Source organism: Cyprinodon variegatus, unplaced genomic scaffold (genome assembly GCF_000732505.1).
Source record: "Cyprinodon variegatus isolate N-32 unplaced genomic scaffold, C_variegatus-1.0 Scaffold314, whole genome shotgun sequence".
In the NCBI taxonomy this organism is placed as follows: Eukaryota; Metazoa; Chordata; class Actinopteri; order Cyprinodontiformes; family Cyprinodontidae; genus Cyprinodon; species Cyprinodon variegatus.
The window spans coordinates 280,442-298,242 of NW_015150767.1; the positions used below are offsets into that span (position 1 = coordinate 280,442).

At 38.4% G+C, this 17,801-nt stretch overlaps 1 protein-coding gene across 1 annotated transcript in view; it reads left to right on the forward strand.

The window, feature by feature from the left end:
* Positions 1 to 12,237, forward strand: part of pik3c2a (phosphatidylinositol-4-phosphate 3-kinase catalytic subunit type 2 alpha) — a 63,112-nt gene extending 50,875 nt beyond the window's left edge. Inside the window, exons 15-32 of the mRNA XM_015384490.1 lie at positions 249 to 454; positions 1,427 to 1,520; positions 1,625 to 1,719; positions 2,126 to 2,306; positions 2,395 to 2,499; positions 2,834 to 2,926; positions 3,808 to 3,937; positions 4,017 to 4,153; positions 4,994 to 5,163; positions 6,308 to 6,464; positions 8,162 to 8,271; positions 8,551 to 8,758; positions 8,846 to 8,970; positions 9,305 to 9,422; positions 9,492 to 9,573; positions 9,789 to 9,895; positions 10,414 to 10,539; positions 10,625 to 12,237. Coding sequence (XP_015239976.1) covers positions 249 to 454; positions 1,427 to 1,520; positions 1,625 to 1,719; positions 2,126 to 2,306; positions 2,395 to 2,499; positions 2,834 to 2,926; positions 3,808 to 3,937; positions 4,017 to 4,153; positions 4,994 to 5,163; positions 6,308 to 6,464; positions 8,162 to 8,271; positions 8,551 to 8,758; positions 8,846 to 8,970; positions 9,305 to 9,422; positions 9,492 to 9,573; positions 9,789 to 9,895; positions 10,414 to 10,539; positions 10,625 to 10,807 — 2,427 coding nt within the window. The 3' untranslated portion in view covers positions 10,808 to 12,237. The remainder of the gene's footprint in view (positions 1 to 248; positions 455 to 1,426; positions 1,521 to 1,624; positions 1,720 to 2,125; positions 2,307 to 2,394; positions 2,500 to 2,833; positions 2,927 to 3,807; positions 3,938 to 4,016; positions 4,154 to 4,993; positions 5,164 to 6,307; positions 6,465 to 8,161; positions 8,272 to 8,550; positions 8,759 to 8,845; positions 8,971 to 9,304; positions 9,423 to 9,491; positions 9,574 to 9,788; positions 9,896 to 10,413; positions 10,540 to 10,624) is intronic.
* The last annotated feature ends 5,564 nt before the right edge of the window (positions 12,238 to 17,801 follow it).

Below are 17,801 nucleotides of genomic sequence, written 5' to 3' on the forward strand. Positions count from 1 at the left end.
ATATATATTTTAACCATAGGAATTTTTTTTTTCCCATAAAGCAGTTTTTTTAACATCTATATCATTTCATTTTTGAAGCGTGTCTCAGGATCTTGATTCCTGACACCCACTGGATGATTGTGTTCTATCTTATAGCCTCTTCTAAATTAAACTTTTTTTAGTTTTAGGTTTAAACCTTAAAATGTGAACATTTCAATTGTTTATTTGATGCAAAATGATTTGTTCACATCTTTATGTTTTGTTTATCTTTTACCAACTACAGGTTGAAGCGCTCAGATCACCAAATCTTATGGGACCATCGGCTCCACTGCCGTAGAGACCATCCCAGCAGCCTGCCTAAGGTCCTGGCCAGCGCGCCCAGCTGGGATTGGGCCAGCATGGCTCACATCCACTCCCTGCTGCACCACTGGCCCTCTCTACCTCTAGTCACTGCTCTGGAGCTGCTCGACTCAAAGTAGGTGTTGTCAACACATCTCGTACCTACGGAAGCCGAGAGCGGCCGTGTCCCTCTGATACTTTTACACAGTTGTTTACACGTTGTCTTAAGAAGACTAGTTAATTTTGTCATTATCTTAAGGTAATGAAGCCTTCTTCTCATGATAACGAGATGATTGGTGTATGTTAAAACGGATTACGTCCTTCAATACCACAACAGCGGATGGGATTTATAAGTATAAGTCATGGCACCCTATTTGTAATTCTGTAAATAATCGTGTGTTTAACATTTAGGTAACGAGACGACATTGTTGGTTTGATGACTTGCTTCCATTTCTGATTCATAAGCAATTAGACTTATGCATCCAGCCCTGTAGCGCCCGGATGTTTTCTGAACAGCCCCGGTGTTACGCCTGTATAAGATGCATTAACCCCCAAAATGAGTCCAGATTAAAGAGTTTTATTACAACACAGTCAGATTTGTTCCTACTGTATTCCATGCTATCCAATCATCCACCAGGACCTGACAAGGAGTTAAAAGAAAAAAGAAACTAAAAATAAACAACCATCTGCGCACATGCGGTACTGCGACTGCACAACTACTGGCGCCACAGGCATGGATGGACTGGGAGTCCATGGCTGTTGGCCAGCCTCATTCATTACTCATTAAGGTTATTAATCTTGTTATCTTGAGAAATTAATAACTGTTTTTTTGTGATAACAAGATTATTATCTTGTTCTCTTGAGAAAACAATGTTTTAACCGTGATTACAAGATAGTTATGTCATTATCTCGAGAAGGCAAAGAAAAAAAAAAAAGGAAAAAAAAGTCGAGTAAGACCGCTCTCATCTTCCGTACATAACGAAGCCACTGAGCTCATTTTATATTGAAGAAACCTCATCATTAACATGAGGAGATTGTAAAAATACGAAGTCATGGATGCAACCAAGAATGGAGAAACTTGACTTTGATTTTAGTATCGTCTGTTTAGATTTGCAGATACCGAAGTGAGAAGTGTGGCTGTAAGCTGGATTGAGAAAAGCAGTGATGATGAACTTGCTGACTATCTGCCACAGCTTGTTCAGGTACAACTGGTAACACGTATTGGCATGGAGAGCGGCGCCATTTATTCAAGTTCCTTTGCACACATTTTAAATTCAAAACTTCGTTCATCTCTCCTTTCCTCCAGGCAATAAAGTTTGAGTGTCACCTGAACAACGCCCTCGTCATGTTCATGCTATCCAGAGCCCAGGGCAACATCAACATAGCCCACTACCTGTACTGGTGAGTCTGCCTCAGATTCACACAAAAAAACAGCTACTTCAATGTTAACTGAAATTGCGAAGAATTGCACCTGAATTACTTATTTTTCCAAACAATAGCATATTATCTTGAATATTGATTGATTGATTGATTGACTTTATTGATAACACATCACAGAAATTTACTTTATATATGCAGAGGAACTCTGTACTCTTCCTCCCTGCTGTGTCTAAATGTTTAACAACATAGTAATAAACAGTAATTAAGCAGTTTTTAGATCTTGTATTATTTCAAAAAGCTTTTAGGACATTTTCATCAATATCTTTCTCCAAGTCAGGCGTCTGGTTTGTATGATTTCATGTTAACAATGACAAACCCTCAAAGTGTGCTTTCTCCTGTAAATGGCTTATCCATGTGATCGCCTCAGGTTGCTCAAAGATGCGGTGCAGGACTCTACCTGGGGGCGGCGCTATGAGCAGGTGCTCGGTGCGCTCTTGTGTCTGTGTGGAAGCAAACTGAGGGCAGAGCTTGAAAAACAGACTCACCTGGCCACTCTGCTGGGAACCGTGGCTGAGAGGGTCAGACAGGCAGGGGGATCCACCCGACAGGTATGTGTGTTTGTGGCGTTAAGCTCCAGGTGCTTCCTGTTCTGTATGTGTGTATGGAGTTACTGATGCCGTTACTGTGTGGCTGCAGGTGGCGCTGCAGGAGGGTCTAGAAAACATCCAGAATTTTTTCCAGAGAAACAGTTGCCGACTTCCTCTGAACCCCAGTCTGGTGGCAAAAGAGCTAAACTTCAAAGTAGGTCATTGAATAACTATTCTAAGATTTTTTTTATGATCATATTGAAGTTGGTATGTTAATTAATATAGTACTACTAAAGTATAGTATAGATTTAAACTATAGTCCTAGTGCTTTACCATTCCTGCACACTGTAGGAGTTAAATGAAGCTTTCCTTTGGACAAAGCATTGTTTTTGATTAATAATATTTTCTGCCATTATTGCTCTAAGACTGTAATTGCAATACATGTTTTTCTGGTTTATTTGCATAACGTCATTACCAGTTCCAGTGTTTGATATTTTTATCCTGCAGAACTCACTAAAAGAATAAAAAAAAAAAGTGTTTGTTTGTAGGCCTGTTCCTTCTTCAACTCCAATGCAGTTCCACTTAAGCTGGCGATGGTCAATGCAGATCCATTAGGAGAGGAAATCAATGTCATGTTTAAGGTTCGCTATACACCTACACACACTCAGACACAGACACATCAACAACAGAGCTTATTTGAAATCTCATTTCACCTTTTATAAGTATTAATATCCCTTCACAAAAAGCCCATCATTGGGTCTTTTTTAGTCTTAGATTTAGACAACTTTTATTGATATTTTTTTTATACACAGAATGTATATAAAACAAAATGTTGTTTTGTACAGCTTTCAGACAGTAAATGAGCAGCAGCTTAGCAGTGAAATAAACATTTCCATTCCATAAAGTGCAGGAGTGATCAAATGTAAACAGTGTGGGAGAAAAAAACACATTGATATGGAAGATCAGAGCATTTCAAGGCAAATATATATGGTGCAAATATGCAGTAATTTGGTGTTAACAGTGAGATGCAGAGTCTGTGACTTAGTTTAGAGTTTTTTTTTTCTCAACACTTCAGCAGTCGTCTTGTCTATGTTGGGAGCTGAGGCATTGTTGGTAACCTGAAAACCTGTTAGAAGCAGCGATAAAATCAAACTAAAACAGAGATTGCTAAAGAATGGTGTTGACTGAAGCGTATTGATGTTTCAGGCTATTTCAGTCACAACTTCAGACCCAAACCTAATTAAATCTGTCTTTTTTTGTCATATTCCACATACAATCCCAATAACAAAAATCGGAAGGTAGAGATTGTAATGTGGCAGGATGTGAGATAATTGAAGGGTAGGAATGATGCATAAGGACACCAAGGAAATGGGTGATTTTGTAGATCTAATGTTTTAGCTGACCTTGTTGACACCAGCTGGTTTTCATGCATTCCTGGTGAACTTTGCTCCCCCTGGTGGCTGAAATGAAATGTACCAATATTAACAAAAGTGTTTTTCTTATTGTTTTGTTTATACATCAGGTAGGAGAAGACCTGAGGCAGGACATGCTTGCTCTTCAGATGATTCGCATTATGGATCGCATCTGGCTGCAGGAGGGTCTAGACCTCCGCATTGTGAACTTTAAATGCATCTCCACTGGCAAGGATAAAGGTGACTTCATAAATATAAATGTATAACTCATGGGCCAGTTCTTTCTAGCTCTCTCTCTTAAAATGCTCTTTGACTTTAGGTATGGTGGAGCTGGTTCCTTTTTCTGATACCCTCAGGAAGATTCAGGTGGAATATGGAGTCACTGGATCTTTTAAGGACAAACCTTTGGCCGAATGGCTGCGCAAGTATAACCCAGCTGAGGACGAATACGAGAAGGTAAACACAAAAAGTACTGCTGGTGCCTTTAAGGTGCATTCAGACCGACTGCCGTGTCTGCAGGGATGTTCGTTAGCGCTGGGGAGAGTTCACCGCTCTGCATTTGAGATACACAGTGTTTACACCCTGGATATCAAATAGGAGGAGCATCAGGTGCATGAAACTGACACCCCACCCATGGGGAAATACTCAGCAAATAGACTAAATGGATAATAAAGATTATTTTTAAAAATCATCCAGAGGTCAACCACTCCCCATTAAGTTCAGAATTGAATCAAAATTACTTTTTGAGACTGGATTTGTGTAGGTAAAACAAATTTGTCCTGATTTTGTTTTAATTGCAGCCGATGACGTCACCATCCCACAGGACGTTGGACATTGGACGTCGAACAGTCCTTCTAGGGCTAAATTAAAACGCCTTTGTATTAAAGCCACCAAAAAGCCACTTTAGAGCATTCCTTATTTGTACCTTTGTTAACATCATTTTCTCTATATTTCTTTTTAACTGAAAAACCTACGTTACAACTACAACCAGTCCCTGATTAAAAGCGATTTCATAGAAAAGTTCAGGTCTTTTCATTTTCAGAGATCATCACGCAGCTTTCTCCATGCGGTGCTGCTGCTTGACAACACCTCAGGTCTATCTAGTAGCACGAGGTGAAAGCAGTGCCCGCTTCCCTGCCCTTCCCTGCGCGGTGTGACCAGGGAAACTATGTTAATCCCTCGCCGTCACCGAGGACACCACGCTCGGTCTGAATGCACCCTAAGGCCTCTTAGGTTGAAGAAACACCTCCATATTTGCTTTTATATCCAACTTCTTTTTTTTTTAAATCTTTGTAGGCATCTGAGAATTTTATCTACTCCTGCGCCGGTTGCTGCGTTGCAACCTACGTTCTTGGAATCTGTGATCGCCACAATGACAACATCATGCTGCGCTCCACTGGTCACATGTTTCACATCGACTTTGGCAAATTCCTTGGCCACGCCCAGATGTTTGGCAGCTTTAAAAGGTGATTATCAGACAGTCTGTGGCAGGGTGTGTGCTGTTTCTTGCCAGCTAAAGTTGTTTGGTTGGTTCACCATCAGTGATCAAAGAGTTTTTTGGGGGGGGTTTCTCTAAGGGTGGACGAGGATTTTACCGACTCCTGTGTTAATTTAACAGCTGAAATGTGCAGCATCAGCTGATACTGTTGTTTTCTCTGTATAGGGATAAGAACTAAGGTAGCTAAAGTTCACCTGTGCAGTTCCAGGATGTTGCTATAAATTGTTTGGGACTTCCAAGTTATCATAATGGTATTCTTATTCAGTTTTAGTCTAGTTTTATATTTTATTTAAAAGAAGAGGACTATAAATACTAATTGTTATCACTTTTTGGTCATATTTTTAAATTTAACTTGCATGTAAACAATAATTATGATAAAGTAATCTAATTTATGCTTCAACACTGAAAGGATCTACACTTCCAGATTTTAGGTTACTGAGTTTAAAGACTAGGAAGTGGCTGGTATTACATAATTCATGTCCTGCTTCCTCAATGCAACATCCACCCACTTTCTCAAATGTTGTTAAGTTTATGAATATATCCTGTTCCTATGGTATAAATGAAAGCCATGTCAATATTTAGGTTTTCGTGTTTAAACTAAGACTATAGACGCTTTTTTTCAGGAATAGAGAAGAAGAAGCTGGAACAAATATTGCACAGACATTATACCGGTATTTAAAAAGATAAGGAGATTTAGCATAGAGAAAAGAAAAGTCGAGTCATCGAGGCGTCAAAGTTTTCCCCCTTTCTCCTCCATTTTTTCCCAAAGTATTAAAGGAGCATTTACATCTTGACCAAAATTCCAGTAACTGATACTGGTTTTTAAGAGATGTTCTAAGTCTGTCATGTGAAAAGAACATGCACTGCAAAAAAACTGAAAAGTGTTCTTTTTTTTCTTAAAATAAGTGCATTTTTTTCTTGAATTTAGGAGGTAAGTTAGACACTTTGCCAATGTAACAAGTCAATTAAGAATGCAGTAAATATTCAGAAATTGCCTCTCTAAAAGAAAAGATTACAGCATTTTCGAAGTGGTTCACTAAATATAGCAATAGTTGCTGACCAGTGTTTCTTATTCCTTATCATTTTAATGCCTATTTCTGCTGCCTGATCAGGGATCGCGCTCCCTTCGTTTTGACCTCTGACATGGCATACGTCATCAACGGAGGGGAGCGTCCCACCAGCCGCTTCCAGCTGTTTGTTGACCTGTGCTGCCAAGCCTACAACCTCATCCGCAAGAACTCCGACCTCTTCCTCAACCTGCTGTCTTTGGTGAGGCCTAGTAAAAGCACTGTGACGGTACTCTGCGTCTGGGGAGGCCTTGGTATAAGCAGAAAATATGATTTAAACTGGTTGATTTCAACAGTCTGGGGTCCATTTTTTGAACCACTTTGGTCAGCATAAGCACAGACTCCATGTCGTCGGTTTGTTTTAGATCATTAAAGTAATCTGGGACCCGACACCCAACATTTATTGCCCCCTTTCTGTTTCATACCGAGGATATGATTCTCTCATCTGATAACATCTTTAAAAAATAAATAAGACAATGCAATTGCTTTTGTTTTAAACAGACAAGCAGAATTTGTTCCAACTGCTGCTAAAATGTCGCCGTCACCGTAGCGCTGATAGGTCTCATTAAGAGGGTTTAAACAGGACCAGCAGCGTGGAGGAAATCCTCAGTGGTTTGGATATTGAGACTCTTTAAATTGTTGGTTTGTTTTGAGATCTGTTAATGGCCCATACCATAAAATCAGCTTATGGGAACACCCAAATGTGTTAGTTCTGTACTTAATGCTATGTTGGGCAAAAACACTGCGGCTGTGATCAGTTACTGGGAAACAGCTAGCAACACAGCTAATCTGTTGACATCAATAAACAGGGTTCTTGGAAATTCAGTTCTATTGTTTTCTAAGCCTAAGTATTGTGTGCTTATCTTTCCTGTTTTATTAAAGATAAAATTGTGGATTTATAGTGGAGGAAAAAATAGATTTCTATTTAAATTATTCTCTAGCTGAGAGATATTTTTGTTTTCCTTGTTCAACTCACTGAACCAAAATCAAAACACTCCCATTCAAACCTCCAAAGCTTTGATTTAGATTAGATTTAGACCAAACACTGATTTTTCTAATTTCTTGGACTCACACGTTGATAACGTACAGCAGAAATCAGTCCAGTTTATAGACATCTGTAACGGGTGTCCTTGGGATGCCCAGTAAGTAGATAAATAGCCCCTGGCTTGCAAGGTTATTTTTGTTTTGTTTTTAAATGTCTAACAGATTATCTGTTGGGACATGTGTATTGTTTTAAAAGAATAGGAAATCCTGTCCAGAGAACGTCCCAACCTGTCGGTGAGGAATTTGGGAGTCGAGCAGAAAAGAGTATCTAGAAGTTGTGGATAAAATGGTTAAATACTTACGCTACCAAATGATAAACAAACACAATAAGCGAGTAAAGCACAAATTAAAGCAATGTTTTCAAAAACCTGTTTGCCTGACAAACGAAAACTGTTTTGATATCAATAGTTTCCTCATTTATTATACAATCATCCCAACCTAATGCTAAGATTTTAACATGTCAAAACTCAAACTCACTGATACTTTCAGCTTCTGCATATTTCATTAAACAATGAACCAATTATGATCTATATCCATGAATTTTTTCTAACAGTAAAAAATATATATATATTTTAAACTAGATATATGTGCAGTGAGTATAATTTAATTTTTTCTTTTTGTATTTTAATACTTGGCCTTCTTTTCAAAGATCCTCCTTTAATGTTTTTACACCTGCTGGAGCCAGAGGACACAGAGGCCTTAGTTGTTGTCTTTGCACCTAAACTAATACATTAGTGTTTACCTTCTGTCCTGAAATATCAGTGGAATGTGCCACATCTTATTTTACACTGATGATCATAGCTAGCTAAACCTTTAGTGTCTGTCCCCTTAACTGATTAGTGTTTCTTCCCGTAGATGATGTCATCAGGGCTGCCGGTGCTGACAGGTTCCCAGGACCTGAAGTACGTGTTCGATGCCCTGCAGCCTCACAACACCGATGCTGAGGCCACCATCTTCTTTACAAGGTAATCAGATGAACGTGCTCTTTGGAGCAAAATAAGCTCAAAGGTTGCTTTGAAGTGGTTTCATAAAAAGTCTGATTGTTTTACCTGCTACAACCTGAGAAACCACCAGGTGGCGTTAAAGAACAAACAGCAGCTTTCTGTGGAGATAAAATGCACCACATTGGGAAAATAAAACATAAAATTTTATTCTTTATTTCTTTTATGAGCTTTTAGATTTTCACCTTAATATCATCCCATCCTGTTTTTCTTCATCTTTTCTCCTTTGCTTCTTTCTTTTAGGCTAATTGAGTCCAGTCTGGGAAGCATAGCCACCAAATTTAACTTCTTCATCCACAACCTGGCTCAGTTACGGTTCTCTGGCCTTCCTGCTAATGACGAGCCAATCCTGTCCTTCTCACCCAAGACGTACACCATGAAGCAGGACGGTCGCATCATCCACGCCTCCATCTTTTCCTTCCAGAAGAGATACAACCCTGACAAGCATTATGTGAGCCCCACCGACACCGTTTGATCCTTGCCTGTCATTTGGTACTAGGACTTTCTTTAAGACGCTGTGTCTTTATATTCTGAGCAGACCTACGTGGTGAGGATCATGAGGGAAGGTCAAAACGAGCCTCAGTTTGTCTTCCGCACTTTTGATGAGTTTCAGGAGCTCCACAATAAACTGACCATTGTGTTCCCCCTCTGGAAGCTGCCTGGGTAACGTATCACCTTCAGGTTGTTTACAGGTGGCTGTACTGACTCACCATCTGTACTGCTGATGTTTCAAAATGTCAAAATGTAGAACATTGTTAATCGAGCAAATTAAAAACGATAGAAATACTCTCAGCTTTAGATTCCCATGAAAAGATCATGGGATTTTACTAAAATATCAATTTGTAAATAATAAGAGCTCACTGTTAATTGTAGAGGAATTCCATTAAAGGTTGTGTTTATCTGGTAGGACAATCAGCTGATATAGGATCTAAAAACATCTTATCTTAAAACAGGACCTAAAAAGATGTTAGATGATAATTTTTTTCTCATTCTGTAGTTTTCCAAATAAAATGGTGCTTGGTCGCACTCACATTAAGGAGGTGGCATCCAAGAGGAAGCTGGAGCTTAATAGTTATGTCCACAACCTGATGAGGAGCTCCACTGAAGTGGCCCAGGTACAGACTCCCCGTCTCACCCGGTACGCGGTGGCGCTCATTATTTAAACTGGTTTTGTTTTATTGCAGTGTGACCTGATCTACACTTTCTTCCATCCCATTGCTCGGGATGAGAAAACCGAGGGCTTAGAAACCACACCCAATCCAGCTGGTAGGTAGAGATCTACCACATTCCTCTGCTGGTGGGCGTTGAGCTGACGTTGCGTCTACTTTCACTTTCTCTACCATTGTTTGTCATTAGTCTGTCTCCTTCAAAAAAAAACAACCATATCCTTCTTGGCATTGTGAAAGTCCAAATGTTAAGGTGTGTGTATAATGTCATTGTTAATGTTTCTGAGTTTGATGTGTGCTGTTTTTGTGTCTCAGAGCCTCCGCTGAGTCCAACCTCTGGTCGGGTGGAAGGAGAAGTGAAGCTTTCCATTTCGTACAGAAACAGTACTTTGTTCATAATGGTCATGCATATCCGAGACCTGGTAAACAAACTTCAATACATACATCCAAAGAGCTCCTTCTTTATGTAGATCATTATGACATCATAACTGCATGTCTAGATATTCCTCTGAGTTTACATGCCTAGAGTCTGATGGAAACAGTTGAAACCCTGGAGGTTGGTAACCAGAAAAAGGGCCCGTCATAGAAAATGAAAAGCACAGGGAAATGTTCCTGCTGTTCAGGATTCTCCTAGTTTTATATTTTAGATATGTGAGCGGTGTGGGGTTAAGGGTCTTGCTCAGAGACCCAGAGTGGCAGACTGTGGGAGTGCGGCTTGAACTCAGAACCTCTGGATTCTGGACCCATTCAGCCTCGGTCAAGAGCCTGAGGCTGGATCAATTTGAATCACCCTGTAGAATTTCTAAGAAACTTGGTCAGAAGTATAATCTTGACCCATAAACAATTCAGTTTTTATTTTTGAAAATGATTCAATTTGTTTCGCAAGAGTAAAACAACTGCAGAGCGGTAATAAGTGTATATAATCTTCTGACTTGAACAGGTTTCTGAGGATGGAACCGATCCAAACCCATATGTAAAAACCTACCTGCTTCCTGATCCACACAAGACTTCAAAACGCAAGACTAAGATCTCCAGAAAAACCAGGAACCCCACCTTCAACGAAATGGTGAGATAAAAAAAAAAACACCACAGTTCTCTGCAATATATTCAGATCAGATCCAGTCTGACTTCTGCACATCTCCTCTCCAAAGCTGGTGTACAGCAGCTACAGCAAAGAAACCCTCAGCCTGCGGGAGCTGCAGCTGAGCGTGCTCAGTGCCGAGTCGCTGCGTGAAAACTACTTCCTGGGTGGCATCACACTCAGGCTCAAAGACTTCGACCTCAGCAAGGAGACGGTCAACTGGTACAAACTGACAGCAGTTCCTTACTTCTGACCCCTGCCTCTGGCTCTTCAGACAACAGATGCATTCAAAATATGGAGCTTTACAGGGAAATACTGGCCAGAATCCAGGACAACAGGAAATTTATGAAGTTAATTTATCAAATTCAAATAAAGTCTATAAAAAAGTAAAATAAATCAAATGGAGGGTTTAATAATGATGAGATTTTGCTAACGTTATATGACTGCGCTTCTGGTAAACTGGTATATATTTTATTGAAAGTGAGCCGTTTCTGATGAGTTTGAATGTGGCTCAGATTTGTCCGTAGCTCTGCGGGTTCTTCCCACATCACACGAATGTGTCCAGAGTTCCCACTTTTCCTTCCCGCCTGTAAAACTAATCAAGGTTGTTTGTCAGAGAAACAATCTTCTTGTTTTGCCTCCTTTTTAAAAAATATATAACTAAGAGCTGTAATATTTTGTACATTTTCTTATTAGAGGACCAAAATGGCTTTTTTCAGAAGAGTATCTATATATACTGATGTGTGTTTTGTTTTTTAAGGACGAGAAAGGAGAAACATTTCTACATGTTATAGTTAGGAACTATGTAGACACACAGAGAGGACAGTAGGATTTCCTGCTTTGCTGCAGACATGTTAAAGTAAGGTTTAATTCACTTTGAGGAGACAATTTCCCCAAGATGTGCCAAAACTAACAAAGAAGCAAAAATAACCCACTTATCATAGCGACTGGATAAGGTCGCCTTTCTTTGTTCTAAAAAGCTGTTTTAATGCACAATTAAGCCTTAATATTACTAAATTATGACTTCCTAAACAATTTGGCATGTCCTTATTAGAGATTTATGTGTAGTTTATCTAGAACAGGTCTGGTTGATGGACAAAATCATCTAGTTTGCTCATTCTTTGTTTCCCAGTTCCACACAGCACACCTTTAAATAAGGAAATGTTTAGACTTTGAAGCACATTTATTTCCCTCTTTTGAACATAAGAGATGCAGGATATAAGTTTAGTGGAGGGAAAAATGGTAATTTGGACCAGAGTCTCCTTGAATCTGGACATGAGTTCAGGCAGCTCAACCAGAGCCACTTTTAAGTGCCTAATATCACACTGTGATGAGCAACCAGTTAAAAAAAATCTGCAAAGAAATGCTGATGAACTCTAGAAATAAGGTTTTATGTTTAAATAAATATTGTGAATTCTGATCAGCATCTTGGATGTATAACATCCTCACAGAAAGGGAATAACCTGATTACACACTGCCATCTTATCCATGTAACTATAAATTTAAAGTTCTGTTCATATTTAATAAAAAGATCAAAACAATTCCTGATTTTCCTGCAGTAGTTTTTAAAGATCTATGATTTTCTTCAGGCACAGTTTCTGTTAACATGGCCAGTTATTTATTTTCAATCGGTGACCTCCAGCCTGAATGGATCAATGCATACTGTAATCTCTATTTCATAAAGCAAATTAAATGTTTTGGAAAAAATGCAGTGTTGCTGCCTCTTTTAACTTTGAATGTTTTTTTAGATCATGTTTGTAGTTTCATTTTTTATTTCATTTGGATTAACTAGAGTTTTTTTTCTGCTAAAACACGCTTAGTTTTTATAATTGTGAAGGGAGACTTTAACAAGCTATTTAATACACATGGTAAGCAAAACACAAGGTTTATCGGAAGATTACATACATGATCTTATAATTTCATAGCTTTATAGGCAGGTCATATGTTTGGGGTGCCATGCTACAAGCTTCTGTCAACCCATTGGTCTTGTGCTTTTTAGGACGGAGGCCTTCTTTAAAAACAAAAAATGCAGATCTAATTAATATAAATGTGTGATTCTCTGCACCTTGTCCCCCTGATTAAAGGTATAGTGGAGGACGTTCTTTTCCAGGCTGGATCATCTAACTAAGTGGTCCTCCTAATTGTCAATCATTCTGGTAATAAGTCAACGAAAGCCCGCCCAAGCCCCCCGCCCAAAAAAAAACCGCCCGCCAAAAAATAACCCCCCCCTCCCAAAACGAAGAAAAAAAGGAAAGAAATATGAATGAAAAGGGAACTTTTAGACATATTCTTAATGTTTTCATATTTCTGTTAATGTTTTTGGTGGGCGGATAAATCCGAAGGAATACGATTTTTTACTTTATTCACTTGACTTTATGGAGACTGGTGTTAGTCGATGTGCTAGTCGGCGTTCAATGGATATATTCTCTGCTCAGTAAATGGCATTTCCTGCTTTTGTTATCAACACCATTCTATATCATTTCTGACAAAATATTAAGAATATGTTTAAAAGTTCCCTTTTACATCCATATTTCAATCTGTTTTCTCATCTGTGTGCGAGGGTCAAGGGCGATGCACGCTCCCAAAACAGGAGGAAATGCTCTGCATTTATCTGTCCAAAAAAACTCAATTTTAGGGCATCCATGCATAACAAAAAATGAAAATATTAATACACATAAAAGTTCCCTTTTTGTCAATATTTCAATCTGTTTTCTCATCAGTGTTTGAGAGGGGAAGTATTTCTCTGCAGGCAGATTTTTCTCGGCATAACACATTGGTGAATCTGACATAGTGGAATAATCAAATATTTTGGAAAGTAAGCTGTATGAGTGATGCAGACAACTTTTAAACAGAGCGTGCATGAGGAGAAATGGGCACGAGTTTAATAGGCCTGCCCTCTAGAATGTTACAGGGTTGTTCATGTGAATTTCTTTTTTAAGTGGAGAGGATGGGTCTTTTCAAAAATTTGTGAAAATTCTTCACTATGCCTGTAATCATCCCTCCTGACTTGTTTGAAATTAAGAAGAATTGAGAAATGTGGTCAGGAAATGAAAACCCTTTTTATTGGTTGGTCTTGGTCCAACCTGCACAGAAAGAGGCTGAAGATCAGCAAGAGAAAGCAGAGTTCTGAAGAGCTGTTTGAGGGTAAGGAATATGTTTTGACATTGTAAGATTTTATTTTTTATGGATATCAATTTAAAAAACAAAACAAAAAAGGGTTTAAGATTCATAAGTATTCTTTGTTTAATTTAATTTCTGTTGTGGATTTTAAGACCCCACACTGGTTGATCAAAGACCCTGATTGAGGTCATGCCCTCAATTTTAGGAAACCGTGACATAAGCTGTATCTTAAGGGACTTTCTGTAGAAGTTTGGTAGCTGAGATTCCAACTAAGTTAGAATTTTCAGAGGCATAACTTTTTTTTTTTTGCCACCTTGAGAACACATTTCTCACTTATCTTGGAGTACAAAGTAGTTTTAATTCAGTCTGGTTTGCTAAGCTTAGAAGCAGGAACGAGGAGCATCTGAATTTGATTATTTAGATGCAGCCGTGAAGCACAGGAGACAAAACATATGTCACTACAAATCAGTCTGACATGCAAACTGGACTATGCAAGCAGGATGTAAATATGTAATTTGTTTTTTTTTTTCACGAAGAATGAACTGACACCTATTTTACTCTCACACCTTGAGTCACCAATTCACCTTGTTTACAGTGTGCACACCTGTTTTGATTGAGTATTATCACATAATTCTTTTATGTATACTTAATTTTTATTTTAAAACGTATTTAGAGTGTTTTTAATGATTGTCTTTTAAAGGCCTTTGATATTCTTCTTCTGTAGTCCTAACAATGTGCCTTTTATGTGATGACCACTGACTTATGAGGAAATGCAAAGTTTAAACAGGTAGTCGAATTTAGAAAGTGGTTTAAACGGTTTGATGTAGACTGCAGCTACCAGCAGAAGTTCCACGCTGTTTCAGAGACTAAAGCCCTGCAGCTCTTAATTATATCTGTTGTCTTCGTATCAGAACCTTGGATCAGAGTTGAAGTTTTTTTAATTCTCCACCTGGGATATAAACATCACTGCTCGATGAATCTCTGAATCAAACAAGCAAAACCAAAGAGCTGAGCTGGTGAGGGAGGTGGGTACAGTCCAGATACCTGGGATCCCATCATAGATCAGACAGCGACTTATTGAAGCATGGTAAAGTGAGTAAATGCTGTGGTACTGCCATATTTATTACATATATATTTGGTAAATCCACTATGTAAATAGTAACTGTTTGATGATAAAATCTGATTCGCTGTTTAAAACTATTAAAACCAAACCAAAAACATATGATTTGCAAATTCCTGAATCGTATCTACTAATATAAGTAAGTATTAAATTAATATATTATATTAAATCCTTCCAGTGGCATTATAAGCTGTTAACTGTATGTTTATTCAACCAATAAATCACCCAGCGGGCTTAATACATAGGAAATACAATTAAAATAAGAAGAATTGGTGTGTAAAGAAAAAAGTTTTAATAAATATAATTCTCTTGTGCATTTGTATTTATATAATCTATATTATATCACTTCAATAAGCGTATTTTATTATTCACTGTCATTATGCCCTACAGATAGAGCTACCATTAAGTTTACTCAAGTAAAAGTTGTAACAGTGCTTCTTAATAACGTTGTTGAAGTAAAAGTAAAAAGTGATTGAAAAAAGTACATTTTTAAATAACTTTGTGTGACCAATTGCTATTAAATACATTATTAACCAAGTGGAATAAATTAATTGAATTTGTCAGTTGCTCAATGACTGCAGCTCTTTTGGATGTTTCTGTATGTCAGGACATAAGTCTTAACTTAATTCATAATCTTTAAAAGTCTTAAACTTAATGTAGTGGCACCTGAAAACCCCCTCACATGTTTAATACATTGTGTTAAGATGATTTTACTGTAAAAAACTATCCAATCTCGTTGCCACTCCAATAAAGTTTTTGTGTACCTATAATATTTAAGTCTGTCCAAACTATACACATTAAGATGACACAACTAACTAAACTTTTTGAGTAGATCAGGTTTGATAGTGACCATTTTGGGGACCCAGCCTCATAGATCAGGACAGTAGGAATCCTGATCTATGTGACGTATTAAAGGTGGAGGATTTTTACGAAGTGAACACCTATTAAACTCGTGAGAGAATGCACGAGCCCATTTCTCCTCCTTCATGCTCAGTTTTAAAGTTGCTATTTGCATTACTCGTACAAGCTTACTTTTCCAAAAGAAGATTTGCAATTTTTCCGCTATGTCAGACACACCACCGGTAAGTGGAAATGGGGACGAGCACGTAGGACGGCCTTACGTAAACATATCACCAGAATGATTCACAATTAGGAGGACCACTTATTTTGATGATCACCAGGAAAAAAAAAAACATCCTCCACTGTAACTTTAATATTTGAGTCATCAAGAATTCAGTTGGTCACATTGTTCCACCTCTTGGGAAGTCCTGCATTCTACAATATTGACTAGATCCCAATAATCATCACAGCACCTTCACTCATGTTGTCTTTCACACCCATTGCCAAAAAAATCAGCCAATCAGGTTACACTGATCGCCATGAGTCTCCACCTCATGAAATACTTCGACTACGTAAACTCAACCTAAATATTTCAAGTTTTTAAACTCCTCGTATCTAACAGTTCACTGTACTCTAACCAACAAGTTGATGAATTACATTTTACAGTTTCTGTTTCAACCTGATATTATCAAATTGTTATTCTTGATCATGCAGAGTAGCAAATAGCTGGATATCATTTAGGTATATTATTTACAGAGCTTAGTAGAGTACCCAAAGATTTTACTCAAGTAAAAGTGGCACTACTTTAGCATTTTTATACTCAAGTAAAAGTAGAAAGTGACCCAACAAATTACTCAAGTAAGAGTAAAAAAGTACTTAGTACAGAGTAACTGTTGACTTGTATCCTAGTGCAGGGCAAACTTCCTTTGACCTTCACTGGGAATCACTGACAGCTGCCGAGGCGAGATGCAAGATGGTGAAACATTTTTTCGTGCTGCTGCTGCATATGGATTGTGATGCATTGGTGCAGACTTTCAGTTGTTGGGTTAGAAAAACCAAATAATCTTCACCGCCGCCTCTCAAGGCAGCAAATACAAACATGTTGTTATTCTGCAAGTTAGTACTTTTTTATCTCGTTGGTGTTTGTACTTTTAAGATGTTGAAGTGTTATGGCGATTAGCAAACGGGGGACCAGCCTTATGTATACACTATTTTATACTCTTTAATTAAGAAAATCACTCTGGTTATTGGAAGAGGTAATAATACACAAATAATAATTCATATGTAAATGCCGCTATCGATTTCAGGTAGTAAAAATGAGAAATTGTCTCACCTGGTCTTGTTTCACCTGATCTCAAAACGCTCAAGTTACTCTTAGTGAGTTGGGTAAGAAATTTTGCTCAAGTAAGAGCAGCAATACTTACAAGAATATTACTCAAGTATCTATTGCCAATTCTATAACAATGTAATTCTTAGACTTAGACTATTTTTTTTTGTCGTTTTGCATATACAGAGAATATCCAAAACATAGTTTAGTACATTCCTTAAAGTGCAGCAGTGATCAAATGTAAACAGTGCGGGAGAAAAAACATGGTATAAAAAACACATTGATATGGAAGTTCAGAGTATTAAAATATGCAGTATTTTTGGTTTGGTGTCAGCAGTGTGATGCAGAGTCTGGGACATGATTTAGAGTTTTTTCAACAATTCAGCAGTCTGATGGCTGTTGCAGAACCTGCTGGACCCACATCAGATGCTTTGAAGCCTCTTCCCAGAGGGCAGCAGGGAGAACATTATATGATGGGGGTGTGAGGGGTCATTGATGATGTGAGGGCCTTGGGACACACAGCATTGGGATGAAATGTCTTTAATTGAGGGAAGAGGAGCCCCAATGATCCTCTCTACTATTCTCACCACTCTTCTCCACCTTCCATTCTGAGACGCTGCAGCCTCCACACCACACAGTGAGACAGCTGGTCAGAACGGTCTCTATGGTGCTTCTGTAGAAGGTGGTGAGGATGGGTGGGGGCAGGTGGGCTCTCACCCATCCTTAATGAAGTTAATATGTGGTATATTTTTTATAACCATCAATAAAAACTGCCAGGGCTAATAAAACAAGATGCTTGCTGCCAGGAAGCCACAGCCAGACCACTAGCAATAAGTCACT